We start from the raw sequence: 18713 nt of genomic DNA, 5'->3' as shown, positions 1-18713 counted from the left end.
AAAGTTATTTATATTTTTACAAGTTTCCAAAATTGCTCTGTATTTTCCTCTGATTTCCATAGGTAGACCATCCTGGATTTCCTGATCTTTCCCATAAAGTGAGAGAGTTCTTTTCTTTGGGTTTGTGAACTTGAATATTTTTTATAAATGTATTTCAATATAATTGATTTCTTTTGTAATACTATGTTTTTGTTTTGAAAATACTCTGTATATACAAGCAATATTCTGAGGAGGCAGCTATGTAGCTCAGTAGATAGAACTCTGGGCCTGGAATCAGGAAATTCAAATCTAGACTCACCTATTAGTTGTGTGCAACTCACTTAACCTGTTTGCCTTAATCCACACTGGAGAAGGAAATGGTAAACAACTCCAGTATTTCTGTCAAGAAAAACCCATGGACAATAGGGTCCATGGGGTCAAACAGTCAGACACAAAAGAACAACAACATAGTTCTGAAAGGAGACACCTATAGGTTTCAACAAAGATCCATGACCCAAAAACGTTGGGAAGGAACCTTGCTGTACCAACAGGAAAATCAACCCAGATATCACATATATGCATACTAAAAATGCCTCATGCTTGCATAACAGATTATAAAGGGCTTTTCTATCGATTATTCTATCTGTTCCCAACAAGCATACCCTGTGAGGATAGGCTGGGCAAATATGGTGGTTCCCATTTCATAGAGGAGGAAACTGAGGCTCAAGAAGCTATATGAATCGCCTTATTATCTCACAGTGATAAGTGGCAGAAGTAGAACTCAAACCAAGGTGTTCTGACTACAAGGCACTCTTTCCACCAGACCACATTATCCTTACCTACCTCCTTTGGTTGTTGTGAAGATAAAATAAAATTAGCTATTATTATTCAACCATGATGACAGGGTAAATTTTCCATGCAGAAAACTAAAACCAATTCTACAACTGTGACTTTGCCATTGCAAATTGCACTGACCAACTATCCTCTTATATCTCTAATCTTGGCCCATAAATACCTGAAAAAACTAACGGGTTCAAATGAAGAGTTTGAATTATCTATAATAATATGCCCATGTAGCCCCTGTCCAGATAATGGAGCCATGTAGGTGAGATCATCAAATGCAATTCCACAATAGTGGCTTTGCTACTGCAAATTCTTTGAGTAAGCTATACCTGTGTACATCTATTCAAGCTTGGCCCATAAATACCTGCAAAAGCCATGCAGACGTGGTCATCGAGGGCACAGATCTTCCTTACGGTTCTTTCATCTTGAAGTTTAGCAACAGATTTTTTTTCTACTCCCAACACAACTATATCAGTGCCTCGAATGCCAACCTAAGTCACATAAAGACAAAGAAGGTTAGTAGTTCTAATAATAAACACAGCATTTATAATTATTCACTTAAGGAAAATTTTTATGTATATTTAGGCAAGTACTTTAATGAGTGAAGCCAAGGATGACAAAACGTGCTCTGCTGCTGGGCCTGATATCCTTTTTTCTGTTGCTTTTCCTAAACATCTATAGTTAGGTCTAAATTACCCTTTCCCCATGAGTTGTGTCTTTCAGGATTAAACAAAGAAAGGCAGCCATGGGAGAAGCATGGAACCTTTCCAAAAGAAAGCTCTAGATAGAATTCTTGATAGAATTCTGATAATCAGCATTTTTTTTTTTTTTTTACTACACCTTGACTGAATTGCTGGTTTTCCACTCTGGTTCTATTGCTGGTTGCCCTGCTTTCTCCCTGCCTTGGTTTCCATTCTTTCTCAAGTCTCTTGACCTTGTGTCTTGACCAGTTCTCTTATTAGTGGATCTATTTGTTGAGAAGGGATATCAACTGGCTGTTAATCCCTTACATCCTGCCTTGGACACTGAGGATTTGGCACTAATAGCTTTTGATGAGTGTGTAAAAGAGACATTAAAGTAAGCATGGGACATCTGATGTTCAAATATGCCTAATCTGATGCAAATAACTGCCTGCTTTCTCAAACTAAATGCTGAAGGCAGTTTAGTTGGAAAGACCATATTGTTTATAAATGGGAGATGTCAGAGGACATCATCATGCAAATATGCTCGTTATCATAAATGGAGGAATAAAATAATGGATTTAGTTTTTTCACATCCACTGATATGGAGGGTGAATGTAAAGGAGAAAACAGATGAGCACAACAAAATTAAAAAGTACTAAGCAAACAGGTGAGAAAGAGATGACAAATATGTTTTTAATTAGAAATCCAAAAAGGATCCTCATGCCATTGTGAAACAGGGGCTGCTAATGTGTCATATGGCTTACTAAGCACCCAAGGCAGGATGTGACCTTGGGTTTTCCTGATTCAAGTCTGCACTCTACCCACTCTGCCACAAAGAAAAAAAAGGAGTAAATTCTCTATGTTCAGAAGCAGTTCCGTGGCACAATGAATAGAACATGGCCTGGAGTCAGGAAAACAGATCTCAAATCTGGCTTCAGTATGACCCTGAGCAAGTCACTTAACTTTTATCTACCTCAATTTCCTCATCATTTTATAAAATGGGGATGACAGCAACTGATGGCCAAGGTTATTGTAATGCCTGAATGAGATATTTGGGAAATTGATCTGCAAATCTTTAAATGCTGTAAGAATGAATGCTACTGGCAATTACGTTTCTAGGATAGGTAGAAGTCCCTACTTCAGAGTCAAACAAGCAGCCTACAACATTCCTGAGTGCAGCACAAACTAGATTAAAATGTCACTGGGAAATACTTAACAAAATAAATATTTACAAAAAATATATATAAATAAGAACATGTGTTTTCTAAGTCAATATGTGGTCCACAAGGATCCTGATTCAGTGGCCCCCATTTCTATTAGAGTTTGATATCACCATCCTATAGGACTATCATTCAATCAAAAGTAGGTACTGTGCTAGTTAGTGGGAAAATAAATACAAGAAAAAAACAGGCCGTGCCCCTGAAGTCAATTATATTCTACTGGGGATGAGTGGGAGAATATACATGCATAAGAACATATAAAATGAATACAAGCTAATTTGTGTAAGGGAGGGCATTAGCATCTAGGGGATCAGGAAAGGCTATATTCATGTAGCAAAGGTGGCAGATGAATTGAGTTTTGAAGAAAGTAAAGAATTCTAATAGGTAAAAGTGAGCAGAGAATACATTTCAGGCATGGGAATGGAGAGCTCTATGCGAAGAACAAGGTAGCCAGTCTAACTGTACTACAGGCTGCTAGAAGGGCAGGCTATATGAAAAGTTGAAAGGGTAGATTGGGGCCAGGGGGTGAAGGGGCTACTTTGATCCTAAAGACAACAGGGAGTCACTGAAATTGATTGTGTAAGGAAGTCAGTCAATAAAAATTAAAGAGCTAGAGTGGCATGGTCATATAAAACTTCATTTTAGGGAAATAATTGGAGGTACATTCTTAAAAAAAAAAGAAAAGTAAGTTGTTTATGACAGAAATCTATAGTTTCACATGCAGTCCTCTAATTTGGTGTTTGCTAAGTTCAGAATAAAAACAAATTAAATACAAATTATTAATCCAAATTCTTCATTTTCAACAATGAGGAAGCTGAGGCCACAAGAGGTAACAGGGAGGATTTGAAACCAGATCCTGATTCCAAACTCAGTACACTCAGTACCCCTTCCACACATGGCTGAGTCTTGACTCACATGATGGGGATTCTCACTGAGCAGTCTGCTAATTCTTGCACCCAGAGTCTACAAAGTCAAGAAGGAAGTGCTTCTTAAATACAAGTTTTATTAATGACTGTTTTTCTTTTATATCATATTCATTTCCAAATATATACCTCCCTTCCAGGGAGACTTAAGAGAGAAGCAGTTTAGCTTCCACAGTCTTCCCCCCTTTCTATTTTTCCTTTCCTACAGTCTACCCCAGGGCCAGTGCCCTTAAACTCCCAATTTATTCTTCCTTCTCTCAAACCCTCCCCTTAGAGTAGCTGTCTGGGGATACCTCACAAAGGGTGGGTAAGCTGTTCTCTTAGTTTATGTTTAGGGGTCACTGAAATTCAGCCCAGGAGATCCTAGTCCCCCCCTCCATGGTACTCTGTTCTTGGGATATCCCCCCTTCCTTTCTAAGAACTATTTGAGCCTGTCCACAATCTATCAGCAGCAAAGGGAGAGGACAAGCCAGGCAGGAACTTCACTAAGCTATCTGTAACCTGGAGAACAGACTTGGGGGGTGAAAGAGCTATCTTTGAGATATCTGAAGGCATACAATATGAGAGTAGAGTTTGTTCCACTTGACCCCAGAATGTAAGATAAGGACGAAGTTAAAGAAAGACAGATTTCTGGTAGATAGAACCAAAAACTCTCCTCAAAACAGAGTAGACTACTTTGGAAAGGTGCCTGTTATCCAGCCTTGAAGGTTTCCAAGTGGAGACTATTTGTCAATGATATTGCAGAAGAGATGCTAGTTTGGTTTTGATGAGAGGACCAACAAGGGGCTTTCCATCTATCTCTGGAATTCTTGTGATGATAATGATAACTCATACTTCCACAGTGTTCTGTATAGTTTAGAAAGAAGTACAGTCCCAAGTATATGAGTCACATTTCATTGCAGCGTGCACCCAGGGAACATTTGTTGAATACTTGGTTGTAAAAGGACATTATTTTTATTTGTAAACAGCTCGATTTTAAAAAACTAAAAAAATTTACCTCAAAAATACAAACTTTAAAAATGAGATGCAAAATGTCAAATTTTTACCCCAGTGCTGATCAAAGGTGTACAATTTTTTGTGATCTTTCACTTTAACTGGGTAATAAGCTAACTCAAAAGGACCCAACTAGATTGTTTTCTCTTCCTGTCCTACAAAATGAGACACATAGCTCACCAGGCATTATGGACTTAAATTGTTCATTCACATCATTACAATTAACTGAGGAAGCTAATTCTTACTCACTAATCAAAATCATGACAGTGTTACATTTCACAGTAACTTCAACTTGGGAGCCAACTTCTCGTGAAATATTCTCTATTAAATGAAAAGCATTTAGTCCAAGAATTATTGGTATATTATACATTTTAAAAAATGTATTTTACCTGAGGGGCAGCTATTGAATAGAGCACTGGCCCTGGAGTCAGAAGGAACTGATTACAAATTCAGCCTCAGACACCTACTAGCTGTGTGACCCTGGACAAGTCATTTCACTCAGACTGCTTCTCAAAACAAAAACAAAATGTGTTTATTAAAAAAAAAAAAAAAGCTCTTTCACATGATCAACTTACTGAAGGTACAAGTGCAAAGCACTAAATAGATTTGTAAAGGCCTAGGATAAGAAGACCAATTCAATTATTTCAGCCAGCACAAATAAATCACTGTCTAGTGCTGTTGATACTGCTTCCTTTTTGAACAGATACATCATGATCCTGAAACAATTCAACTTTTTAACCTTCAGCTTACCTGATGACACTAAATTTGTTGGCAATAGTTCTCATATCTATTCGCTAACTTCTAAGCTCAGCAATTTTACCATAGCAATCCCAATTCTAGACATTTCCTGTTCAATATGTCGATCAATGCTAATAATCACTGACTGGAGGAATGGGTAAGATGAAGCTACTTTTTTCTATTCCTCTTATGTATCAAAGTAATACTGGTAATTCAAGGAATACTGGAACTGCTTTTGGCATGTTTATTACAAACTCAGTTTGCCTATTCACCTCCTGACCTAGAGGTGATAAATTTAATATTAAGAATGAAACATATTTCTGGACATGGAATTTGTTTTGACTACACATATTTGTTACAAGGGTTTTATTTTTCTTTTCATATTTTCCTTCACCAGTGGGAAAGTAGGAGAAAAAGAAAATGAATTCTTGTTAATTAAAAAAAATCTACTTAAAAAATTTTGGTCAATATTCATATGAAATATTGATCTCTCTATCAGTAGTTCTCTAACTTTTTGGTCTCAAGACCCCTTTACACTCTTAAAAATTAATGAGGATACCAATATGGGTTATATCTATAAATATTTACTGTATTAGAAACTAAAAGTAACAAATCTTTAAAAATATTTATTAATTCACTTGAAAATAACACTAACCCATTCATGGTAACATACTTGTTTCTTTTAAAAACTATATTCCCACAAACTAAAAAACAAATTATTAGACTGGCATTGTTTAACATATTTTTGCATATTTCTGATGTCTGGTTTAGTAGAAAACAGCTGGATTTCCATATCAGCCTCTGTATTTAAACTCTTTGATATGTTGTTTTGGTTAAAATATAAGAAGAAAATCTGGCCTTACATAGGTACGTAGTTAGAAAAAGAAAGAGGATTTTAAAAGGTAAATAATATCTTAGTATTATGAAAATAGTTTTGACTTTGCAAACACCCTGAAAGGGTGTCAGGGACTTCAGAGCCCCATGAGACTATTTTTCGAGGATGTTTTTTCCCCTCCATTTTCTTTCCCACTGGTTTAAAGCAACCAAAATGTTATTTATATCATAAAATAAGTTTGGTAGGATCCTTTTTTCTATTTTAGCAAATAGATAATGTTAGGATTAATTTTTCTTTAAATGTTTGAGAGATTTATTTCATAAATACATCTGGTCCTGGGTTATTTTTGATAATAGAGGAGGAGTTCATTTATAGTTGGATCAATTTATTTTTTTAGGGTTATTTACATTCTCTATTTCTTATACTATTTAATGTTCACATTTAAAAATTTTGTAAACAATCATCAACTTCATTTAATTATCAAGCTATTGCCATATAGAGTTGGAAAAAGTTTCTAATAATTCCCCTTTATTTTCTCTTCATTTGTTGTGAATTCTTTTCCAATTTTTGATACTGGTAATTTGGTTTTTCTCTTTTAAAAATCAGAATAGTTAGCTTATTTTTAAAATTTCCTAGTTTTATCAATCGTCTTTTTTTGTCCTGCAGTTTAATTTTTTTCTTTGACTTTGTTGAATTTCTATTTTTGTGTTTCATTAGGACTTCTGATTTGTTGCTTTTATAGTATTTTTAGGTATTCAATTCATTGTTCTTTTCTGATAGTGAAAGTGTTTGGCAGACCAATTTTTCAAGGAAGAAGATCATGTTACTAACAACAACGGAAAAAACCCCCACATGATCACATCAACAGATGCTGAAAAATACCTTGACAAAATATACTTTAATACTTCAGTGAAAAAACAGGAATCCAATCCAATAATCCATTCCAATCCAATAAGCATTTACAAAGTGCCTACGCCTACTTTGTGCCAGGGGAGGAGAAATGAGGCTGGTGACCTGCACAGCCCTCCCTCACTCAAAATAAAGTCAAGCGCAAATGACCATGATGTCTTCTTTGGCAAAGAAGGACAAACATAATCCTGTGAGTAGACGCAGCTGGCTGGGTAACTCAACTCCTCCTCTCCTGTCTGCCTCCCCCCCCCCCCTCCTTCTCCTCAATTTGGATGGCCAAAAGATGCCCAAGTGACTTGGGTTTTATTGGCTCCCCTCCTCTTCTTTTCCTTCCCTGTCGTGTCCTGTCCTTTCCCAAAACCTTAAACCTACTCCACTCTGAAGCTGGGACACCAATGGGCCCCTGATTATCCATGGTAACTGTTGCTGTTTCCCTCCCAGCCTGATGTCTTTCTTTTTCTTGGCCTCATTAAAGGGGCCATGCCCTGGCTACTTTTTAAACAGGCCTATTCAATGAATGGGCATTACCTCACCCTAAGTGAGTGGTCTAAAGGGCCCAAGGTCTCCCAGTGCATCCTGGGGAGTATCTGGTCACTGGATTCAGATGGCTCAGGAGAAAACATGAGGCTGGTGACCTGCACAGCCCTCCCTCACTGAAAACAAAGTCAACTGCAAGTCATGTCATCATTTCTCTGATGGCATGTCTTCTTTGGCAACGGAGGACGAACACAAAACTTTGTGCCAGGGATTGTGCTGAGTGCTGGAATAAATGAACCTTTCCTTAATATGATAAACAGCAACTATTTAAAACTAAGAGCAAGTATTATATATAATGGAGAAATGTTTGAGGCCCTTCTAATAATATGTAAAGGCGTCCATTATATTATCACAATGATTTTGTGGGAGCTATACAAAATGCCTCCTATAGCAATAAGACAAGAACAAGAAATTGAAGGAAGAATAAAAGAGAAAACAAAACCAAGTTTTTTTTTTTGTAGATGACATAGTGCTTTACTTAGAATACCTTAGAGAGTCAACTAAAAAAAACTGAAGTAGCAGGGCATAACATAAACCCATACAAATCATCAGCCTTCTTTTATATTACCAACAAAGCTTAGCAGGAAGAGAAAGAAACTCTATTCAAAACAATAGAACGTATAAACATTTGCCAAGACGCTACCAAGACACACACAGGAATTGGAGGAATACATCCACAAACTACTCTTTACAGAAATAAAGACAATACTTAAAGGTCTATTTAAATGTCCATGTTTTGGGGTGTTCCAGGAGAATAATGATAACATTACCTAAATTAGTTTACATACTCAATTCTATGCCAAACAACAAAAGGACTATTTTATAGAGCCTGAAAAACAAAGTTAAAAAATTAATCTGGAGGAAAAAAAAGGTCACAGATCTCAAGGGAAATAATGAAGGGAAAAAAAAAAAAAGAAGGGGGAGCTAGCAATACCCTATCTCAAACTGTAGAACAAAACAGTCATCATAAAAGTGATTTATTTCTGGTTAAAAAATACAAAAGCTGATCTATAGAAGAGGTTAGCATATGAGTTCAATGTTCAATAAATTCAAAGACCCCCAATTATTGGAGCAAGGATTCACTATTTAACAAAAAGCAGCCTGGTAGCTCTCAGGTTTAGACCAGTATCTCAGACTACACACCAAAATCAACCCCAAATGGACAAAACTACCTACATGTAAAAATCTCATCATTAATTAAATAAGCAAGGAAAGAAATGCCTTTTGCAAACAACTCTGGATAGAAGAGTTTTTGAGCAAACAAGAATTGAGAACAGAAAAAAATGGACAGTTTTGATTATATAAAATAAAAAAACTATTGCACAAACAAAACTGATGCAGTTAAAAGTGAGAAGAGAATTATTAACTGGGAAAAATCTTTGCAGGACATTTTTTCTTGATAAAAATTTGATATCCAAGTTTTGTGGGGAATTTTTACATAGAAAATTTAAAGGAAATTAATTCAAATGTACAGGGTGTCGGGGGTGTCCCCAAGTGTCTTAGTGCAGTTTTATGCTATTAATGACTTCTGTCTTTTTTTAAGCAGTTTTAACCTACTGATGACTTCTAAGATGCCCCACATAAGAATAAGAACCATTTCTCAACAGATAAATAAATGGTCAAAGGCTATGAACAGGCAGTCCTCTAGAGAAGTCAAGCAATTAACAACCATATAAAAGTGCTCCCATATCAACATGGATGTTGAAGTCCCCAAATATGAAGGTAGGATTTTAGGCAGAGGAAGACTGGAAGCTGAATGGTAATAGTATCTTAAGAAGAGAGCAAGAAAATCTGGGAGCTAAAGGTAAACAGAAAGCAGGACCCAGACTGGATGGTATAGATGGTTAGAATGAAACTCAACAGTAAAGAGATTGCTAAAGAAAGATATACCAAGGACTCTGAAGTAGCACTTAGTGGCTACATACATTACAAGCCATATAAAGAGGATAACAGATTTGGAGCTAGAAGATGTTCTGGGAAGCCATTTACTCAATCCTCTCATTTTACAGATGAGGAAATAGACCTAGAAAAATTTTAACTTGCCCAGAGGCACACAATCTAGCAAGTGTTGAGGGCAGGGTTTGAATCCAGGCTACTAGACTCCAAATCCAGTGTCTTATCCACTCTACATGTGAGTTCAAATCCTACCACTGATTCAACCTGTGTGACCTTGGGGGCAGTCACTCAGGTCTCTCAGTTGTCCCAATTTTAAAACCAAGAGGTATGACTAAATAGTTTCCAAGGTCCCTTTCATCTCTATATCTGAGATCTGATGAAGAAAAAAAAAGGAAAATCTGATAAAAAATGTTGTAAAGGAGTCATTTCCTTCTGGGAAAAAAAGCTTAATATCTCTACCAGTTATTGTTAACCAGTACCACCTGGCTAAAACTTAATATGCCAACCAGCTGCTGTTCAGTCATTTCAGTTGTGTCCAACTCCTGGCAAAGATACTGGAATGTTTTGTTATTTCCTTCCCCAGCTCATTTTACATATGAGGAAACTGAGGCAAACAGGGGTATGCAATTTGCCTAGAGTCACACAGCTTTACCAGATCTTTATACAAGTGTTAGAGAACAAGAAATTGAGGAAAAAAGAAGCCAGGTCTCTTGTTTCAAGTCATATTGTTAGTTAACTTACAAGAAGGAAGCAAAGGCCAAAAATATTTACCTTACCATCTCTTTTTCAACCGCAATTAAGGGAACACCTTTTACCTAAAAATGTCTCATCTATTTTATGCAAAAAGGCATAGAGGAAGCCATGATCAGCATAAATGGATAGATTTGGTATCCACATTAATGGAATCAAGTATCTCATCCATACCCTGGTCTATGCTTGGCTAGTCTTGGCTCATCCTAATTATTTTTCTCCTCCTATACTACTATTCCAGCATTCTTATTAAACAAGTGTCATTATAAACTTTACACTATGTAAAAAAGGTCATTGCACCCTCAAAGAAACATACTGAATAATGCCATACAAAGACATAAATTGTAATTTCAGAATCCACTGAGATAAAACTGTCTCAAGCTTGTAATGTATCTTTAAAAATACCCAATATAGGTATTTTTATATCCTTACCCTTTTACAGCTCATTACAAAGGAGCCATCCATCAGTTCTATGGCATTTCTAAAACATTTTAAATGAGCCAAAGTGGTTTCTTATTACACCTCAGTCTTCTCCCATTACTCCTTTGATTTTCAGCTCTGAAACCTGGGTAGTATTTTCTAGCCAGATGCTATTTACCATACTGGGAGGGGTTAGGAAACATTTCTATCAAAATAGCCCCCTTTTGGTTTAAGGCACAGGAGACTTTTCTTAAACTTATCATTATAAAAAAAATAAATTACTCATAAAACAGAAGTAAAACTTTGGAGTGCTATTTAATTTAAAAATATTATAGGATGACTTGAAAAAAACAACCTCATTTTTCTTCCAAGTGTTATTTTTTTCAGCACTTTGCACATGAAATACTTAGTGAAAGTGAATTAATTAAATCTTTTTACCATGATTTACCCAGGTAAGAAAAGGGAAGAAAAATGAGTGAATAACAATTAGCTGTTCCACAGACTTCTGAAATTTTACATATGCCTATGAAATATTTACATACATAAAACATGTACATATGTGCACACACATAAAAATATACATCTCTCTCACAGAGAATGAGGGAAGGGAAAAAAAGACGGAAGTAGGGAGAAGGAAGAGGAAGTTCTGGAATTCCATAATATATAAGTACCCAAGGAAAAAAAGAAGAAAAAAACCTGGTCCTTTTTTATTCCTTGGCTTGTATAGGCATAGAGCAAAAAGATTGGGAAAATGCAACCTTAGCAGATATTCAGCTGATACGAATTTGTATACTTTTAATTTTAGTAAGTCTAGTGTGTGGTTATAACTTGACATAGCCAATACTGCAAATACATCAACTGTTGAGCACTTACGGTGCATTAAGCATCACAGGAAGAGGAATCAGAGAGTGATAGAGAGGTCAATTAGTCCAAACTTCGTATTCTACAGATGAGGAAAGTAACTTGCCCCAAGGCCATTCAGATATAAGTAGCAAAAAGCTTGAAGAATGACATAGAAGGTTAAAGTCACTAAACCAAAGGATAATGTTCAAATTTACATAATGCTTTGCAATGGCAAGTATTATGCTGAATATTATATAAAGTGCCAAGTAGGTGATATCATGGGACTCAAAGCTGTATGTAGTTGTTGTTCATTCATTTCAGTCATATGTGATCCCCAATTTGGGGATTTCTTGGCAAAGATCCTGGAGTGGAATGCCATATCTTCTCTAGTTCATTTTATAGATTACTAAACTGAGGTAAACAGGGTTAAGTGAGTTGCCCAGGGTCACAAAGCTAAGTGTCTACGGCTGGATTTCAAGCCTTTTCTCTCTTCCATATTATATGACAACCACCTGTTTTTTGGGCCAAAAGATTCTGAGAGTTCTATTCTTTACCATTACAAAACGGTCACCAATGGTGAGGTCCCATTAAATCTCTTTAAAGTCATGCTATTAGCTGTGTGCTTGAAAGATTCATAATAATGTATTTGGTAGAAAGTGGATTTCCAAAATTTGCACTAAAAAAATCCAAACAGAACCTAAATTGAAGCAAAACCTAATGTGATTAAAGAAAAAAAAAAGCAAGATTCTGGTTCTTTTTAAAATGAAGACATGAGGCATAAAGAAAATAAATTGTGAAACGCATTCTTAACTGAGGCTTATTCTTAATTTCTGTAAATGTATTGTTGGGTATTATTTCAATTATATCATTATATAAATATAATCCATGTTGCATTGCAGGAATCTCAATTTGCCTTACACTACACTTTCCTTATAGCATTTGGGCCCATAACCTAATGGAAATAACCCTTTCAGCTTTGATTTTTCTAAATAGTGAACGAAGCTCAAGTTCTGGCCCTTTGATTTAATTTAAGACCTTGGGGAAAGAGTGAGCCTATCTATCTAAGCTTCAATTCCCCCATCAGTAATGTGCGACCAACCCATATACTGCCTACTAATTATAAAAAACAGTGCTTTTATATCACAGAGAGGCACCACAAACATCCTCAGTCTTTTTTACTTTTTTGTATAGCCATCTAGTACTAGACTATGGGGTAAAATTATAAAATATTTTATCTCTTTTGCCATTGATAAAATTTTATCTATGTACACAAATACATGAATATGGGGGGGGGGGGGAAGATTGTTAACTTTATCGACTTGATGAATCCCCATGTGGAAAATTTCTCCATCAATGGAATGCAACCCGGGGTTTTTTATGAAATACATACTGGCTAAGTGACCATCGAAGTGTAACCATCATTTAACAAATGAGAGGAAGGATTTAAACCCAGAACTTTCTGACTTCAGACCTAGCACTCTAGCAGACTAGAGACTTGTACACAGCCACTAGCTGGAGGATACGAATACCTCTACAAAGGTCTACACAAGTCTTGTCAGTCATATAACACTTGACATTTTACAATTGTGATTCTAAACTTGGGAATCTAAATTCTAAAACTGTGATTTCTCCCAATTGCCCGGATAAGTACTTACGGCGTGTCATTACACTTCTCCATTTAATAGCTTAGACAACTAAAGCATCAGACATTGTGGAGACTGGCCCTCACCAAGGCCCCACAGTGATCACCTTTGGAGACAAGGCTTTTTGGGAGGGGGGGATTACAATAAAACCAACCATCAGATTGACTCACTGAATTACCCCCCAACCCCAACCCCACCCCGGTCACGGACAGAGGTGAAACAGCAGCTTAGCCCCCAATGAAAAAAGAAAAGAATCCGTGGAAGGGACACTAGGATCAAGCAGGCGTTTTCTAGGGCGTGGCTGTGTTTGTTTTCCGTTTCCCCCACAGGCGTGAAACTCGAGCTTTCCCCCTTATTTTGTTTTGGTCGGTGAAGAGGCCCAAGTGGATAGACCCGAGCCTGGTACTCGCGATTAGGAGGCGAGCTTAAACCTGCGCACCCTCTGGCACTTACCTACGCCAGGCCTGAGCAAGCTTCGTCTCCTCATCTGCACACACCCTCACCGCACCGACCTCTCTGCCGGGGCACTCGCTTGCTCTCTCGGGGCCTCAGTTTCCTCATCTGGTAAAATGAGGGCGTGGCCTCTCAGGTCCCTCCCAGCTCCAATCTACGAGGGGAGCCGGCCCACGGAAAGCCGGGGGCAAAAGGAGGAGCTGGAGCCTGAACCCCAGCACCGACTCCCCTACGGCACCCAGCACCTCCATCTGTAACGGGGGGAGGGGCGCTGCAGAGCCTGCCCTTTCAGCACGAGGTAGGAAGTTCAGAACCGATCCAATCCAACCAAAATACGGCGGCACCGAGGAGGGGAGGACCCGAATTCAAATTCTACTCCCGAGCTGTGAAAGCCCGGCTCGTAAAACCCCTGAACCCCGCCCGCCCGCCACGCTTCCCGGTCTGTAAGGAGAGGGACCACGAATGGCTCTCATCCTCCAGAGCTGCTCTGACGAGCACATGGGTTTTCATATAAAACCTCGGGTCTTTGGTGCCAGGCTCCGCTAGAGCTTTACTTTTCAATTACGTCGTACAGGTAATGGAGAATCGGACAATCAGGATTATTGTGCTAGCTTAAGAAATCCAGCCAAGTTCGGAGGTTTGCCCAAGGTCTCCCTGGCGCGGTTATCTATCACCCAGGATTGCTGTGGGGGCCAAATTCTTCGTACGTACCTACATATATACGTGTATATATGCATACACACACATATATAAACTCTTTACTCTCTATTATATAAAATTACATTGCACATGCAATTATATGATTATTTGCTAGTTTTAATTACTGAGATACCCAGGAAGTTTTAGAGATTTGCCCAAGATCATTCTGGCAAGTTCACCTATGTCCCAGGGTTGTGGGATCAAATGAGGTAATACACATACATTCACACCCATATTACCTGCGTGTAAGTACACATGCATTTTTACACTTACAGATGCTCAAGATGTACGTATTTTCATTATACAGCATACAATTTTTGTACTTATATTGTTACGATTTTTGTTCGCTTTAATTTTTGCGAGAGGCCCAGGAAAGGTAGAGATTTGCCCAAGGTCACTTATCTTCCAGGACTGGAAGAACCGTGGTGGGGGCCCAAAAGCGGTTCATACGTATACATCCATACATTATGCAAACTTCAATTTTCTAACCAATAGTTATCTAACAAGATTATTTACTAGCTTTAATAACTGAGACCCCCAAGAAAGTTTAAGAGCCTTTACCTCTAGTCCGCGGGCACAGCCCGGATCCAAAGCCAGCCCTCACCCACTCACCCCCCGTGAACACGCGCGCTTTCTTTCCCGGGCCCCCGCCACGGCCCTTCACACCTGGGCGAGGCACGAGCCGCCACCCCTACGTGGACCGAGAGCTCAGGCCCCAGACGGAGCGAGACACCATCGGACTCCTTACCCCGGGGGAAAGGATTCCCGCCCCTCCACCGCCCTCGGGCTCCTCGGGGTGACGCCGAAATGCAAGGAAGGCCCGGGCCTCCCACGGGGTGAGGAGATGGAGGCCGTCGCACAGCGGAGGACCTCGCAGGGCCCGTGCGCTCTCGGCAGGTGGGCCGCGGTTCCCCGGGAGGGTCCCGGAAAGTTGGGAGGTCGCGTGGGAGGGCACGGGAAGCCAAGGGCGGCCACGGCCAGGGGCGGCCACGGCCAGGAGCCGCCGACTTACCGCCGTCGAGCCTTTCTTTACCGCCTCTTGCGCGTACTCCACTTGAAAAAGGTGCCCGTCGGGTGAGAAGACGGTGATCGCACGATCATAACGGGCCGCCATACCAGCACGACGATGAGTCGGACTCGTCTGCCGATGATCCGCCGCCTCAGGGGCAAACGGAGCAGCAGGAGGACCCGCCCCATCGACGGCTGCACGTGCGAGGAGGCTTGCTGCTCCGGCCAGGGAGCTCCGCAGCCGCCTCCCGAGCGCACCTTCTGCGGCGCGGGCCGCGCCTCGGGCGCTTATAAACCCTTCGCCCCTCCCCCCTCAGCCCTTCCCTCGCGGGCCCTGCCCCTCCCCCAGCCCCTCCGACCGCTGAAAGCCTCTTGGGATATTCCCCGCTTTTTTCTTAAGGGCGTAAAACCTAAAGCGCTTTAACGACGTAAGTCGTCCTCATGAAGACGAGGCCAAGCGCTTCGGCATCGCTTCCTGCATCCCACAAACGCGCGGGCGGGGAAGGGGGTCACAGCTGGCGCTCATTCCCCCTGCGGGCTGGTGAAGTTTGCGAGAAGAAAACGTTTCAGCAAATCTTGGGCGCTTTACGGGGGTGACCCCAACAGGTTGCTCCCCCTCTCTACACGCGGCGCTCTTCTCCCCCCTTTCACCCTTCACTCCAAGTTCCCCAGCCCCAGAGCGCCCCACACCTCCAAAGGGGCCGCTCGGAGGCGCCGTGAATGGCCCGAGCCGCCGGGGCACGGCTTTAGAACTGTTACATTGTTACCTATGCTGCCGCGTAACTTCGGGAAGACCCAGAAGGCGCTGGGAAGCTTTGATTGGCTGGGGGCGCTGGGCTCGGCTCCGCTGTTACGGGCGGGGGCGCGTCGGGGAGAACGGAGCCGGGGGTGAACCTAGGGTTTGTTGGACGTGCTGGGATTGTCCCGTCACTGCACTGCCTTTACCGTCAGAGGACGTGTAGGGCAAGACGGAAGGAATAAAAATGCGCCTTAGCTTTCTGTGCTGGCCCTTTGATTCCAAAGTAAGGAGAATCCCATTTATAATGCGTATTATATATATGACATATAATGCTCGGGGGGACGAAGGGAGGGAGGGAGGGAGAGACTTGGAAACTTAAAATGTCAAAACGAACGTTAAAAAAAACTTGAGGAAGACTGAAAAAATACATAATAAATTTTTAAATAATGGAAGATTTCTTTTCATTATCAATCACCTGGAAAAATGTTAACGTTTTCTGATAATTACACAAATCAAAACAACTTTGAGATACCATTGTACAACCATCAAACTGGCAAAATAGAGGTGAACAGCAATAAAAACTTGTCTATAAAACATTCATAGCAGCATTATTAATAATAGCTTTTTTTAAAAAAAAAAGGCAATTTGCATCCCATAAGGAATGGTTGAGCATATTATGGTAAATATATGAATATATATGTGCCATGAGAAGTATTAAATATGATGAATCAAGAAAACACAAGAAAAGTGATAAAGAATGAAAAAAGCAGAATTAGAACATAGTCACTAACGGATACAGCTGTTTAAATAGTAGCAGCAAGAAAATCTGGGAGGAAAAAGCACCAAAAACAAGTTCAAAGAGCAGTTTATTTCTGTTCCTATCTTAGTAAATTTAATCTGCACAGTTTTAAAAGCCATAAATTACTTACACTTTGGTTATTATTGACTACCAAGTTTAGAATTTTTAGAAAAGTTGGTGTTATCTAAGATGAAGAAAGTGATTAATCTTAAATATAATAAGTGAATTAACTCATCATCTTAGTGCAGAGTTTGAAACTTTATTTGCCTAGGAGAATGCTAATATCTTTCATTTGGGTAAATCTTTTACTCTGTGAATGAAATGAAAACAAACTCCAGTTTCCTTATTGCTGGGAATTGCAAATAATGCTGAGAAAAAGGCAGAAAGTGGATTATGTTTCCATTTTTGAGTTTTACTTATAAAATCTTTAAAAATAAGTATGCACATACCAACAAAACAAAAAACTGTGATTTAAAATTTTGGTTCAGGACTTTCGTTAAGAGTGAATACTGGCAGCATTTTATTATGATAGAAAAAGGTATTCTGTTATTAAAGTTTTCTTAAACTATATCTAGAGAACAACAGTCCAAAGCTAAAATCAAGACATTAAAATAGCTTATCACAAGGTTGTGATAAGCTTATCAGAGGAAGAAGCTAGTCTTTTGAGAAGGGAAATAAATGTTTTCCCATACCTCCCTTAAAAACAGGTTTCAAAGTTATTTAGCATCTGAAAGGCAGTAAAACACAAGGTCAGTTTATAAAGAAGAACCATGTTTAGAAAATCTAGGGTAGAGACCTTGCAGTTTGGAATGCAACTGCCTGTATAATTTTTTTTTCACTGATCTCCGATGCCATTCATCGCTAACACTTTGGCTAGAGTATTTAAAGGGAAGTCAAAAACAACTAAGTGCAAGCATTTAATGTGAGAGGCAATGTGCAATTTGTGATTTTCCCAAATTGTCCAGGCAAGTGATCCAAATATAGGCAACAAATCCAGTTGTATTAGATTGTTGGATTTGAAGTTAATAATGGATTTGAGTTTAAGTACCAACTTTGTCATTTACTAGCTGTATAATGTTAGGTTACACTTAACCACTCTGAGTCTCAGTTTCTTCATCTGAAAAGGGAGGGTTTTGTATTAGATTGGTCTCTGAAGTCCTTTCCAGTTTTAATTCTGTGATCCTATGATGTACCAGTTACTGATTTATGTTGTCATGGAGCAAATGATTTAACCTCTAACCTACCACTCATTTACCTCGTTTAAAACAAATTGATACTACATGTATCTCTTTACCTGGAAAAATTAATTGTGCTTTGAGCCATACATTAGCAAGGCTACAGTCAATTGCAGACAAAGGGTACTAGTAATCAGTATATGAGAGTGCTTAAAGCTTTGGAAAAGTTGTAATTGGGGCTTAATCTGTGAGTATCCATCTCCTGATAACTTGGAAACATTTTTAAAATTCATTTTTACAATTAATCAAAGCTCTCCTTTTCCTTCTACCTCTTCTCTCCCTCCTGAATTAAAAAAGAAAAACAAAGCCCTTATAACAAATACATATAGACAAGCAAAACAAATTTCTCTATAGGTTATGTCCAAAAAACATGTCAGGATACACTCTAAGTCCATCACCTTTCTCTCAGGAGGTGGGTAGCACATTTCATCATGAATTTTCTGAAATTGTATGCCATTAAGTTGATCAGAGTTATTAAGTTTTTCAAAATTAGGTTTTGTTTTTACAATATTGTTGTTTTTCTTTATTTGTTCTCCTGGTTCTCTCTACTTTATTCTGCTTCAATTCA

At 39.1% G+C, this 18713-nt stretch overlaps 1 protein-coding gene across 4 annotated transcripts in view; it reads right to left on the bottom strand.

The window, feature by feature from the left end:
• PSMA8 (proteasome 20S subunit alpha 8) overlaps positions 1-16134 on the bottom strand; it is a 39952-nt gene extending 23818 nt beyond the window's left edge. For 2 of the 4 annotated variants that reach the window (XM_072604450.1, XM_072604451.1), the window contains exons 1-2: positions 15377-16134; positions 1187-1313 (exon numbers count right to left, since the gene is read on the bottom strand). In XM_072604450.1, coding sequence (XP_072460551.1) covers positions 1187-1313; positions 15377-15478 — 229 coding nt within the window. In that variant the 5' untranslated portion in view covers positions 15479-16134. Of the gene's footprint in view, positions 1-1186; positions 1314-15112; positions 15322-15376 lie in introns of those variants that run through there. The other 2 variants (XM_072604449.1, XM_072604452.1) reach the window with 2 other exon arrangements.
• Between the last annotated feature and the right edge of the window lie 2579 nt (positions 16135-18713).

This window comes from Notamacropus eugenii, chromosome 4 (genome assembly GCF_028372415.1).
Source record: "Notamacropus eugenii isolate mMacEug1 chromosome 4, mMacEug1.pri_v2, whole genome shotgun sequence".
In the NCBI taxonomy this organism is placed as follows: Eukaryota; Metazoa; Chordata; class Mammalia; order Diprotodontia; family Macropodidae; genus Notamacropus; species Notamacropus eugenii.
The sequence above is the reverse complement of the archived record's forward strand: the minus strand, read 5'-3'. Positions and strand labels throughout refer to the sequence as shown.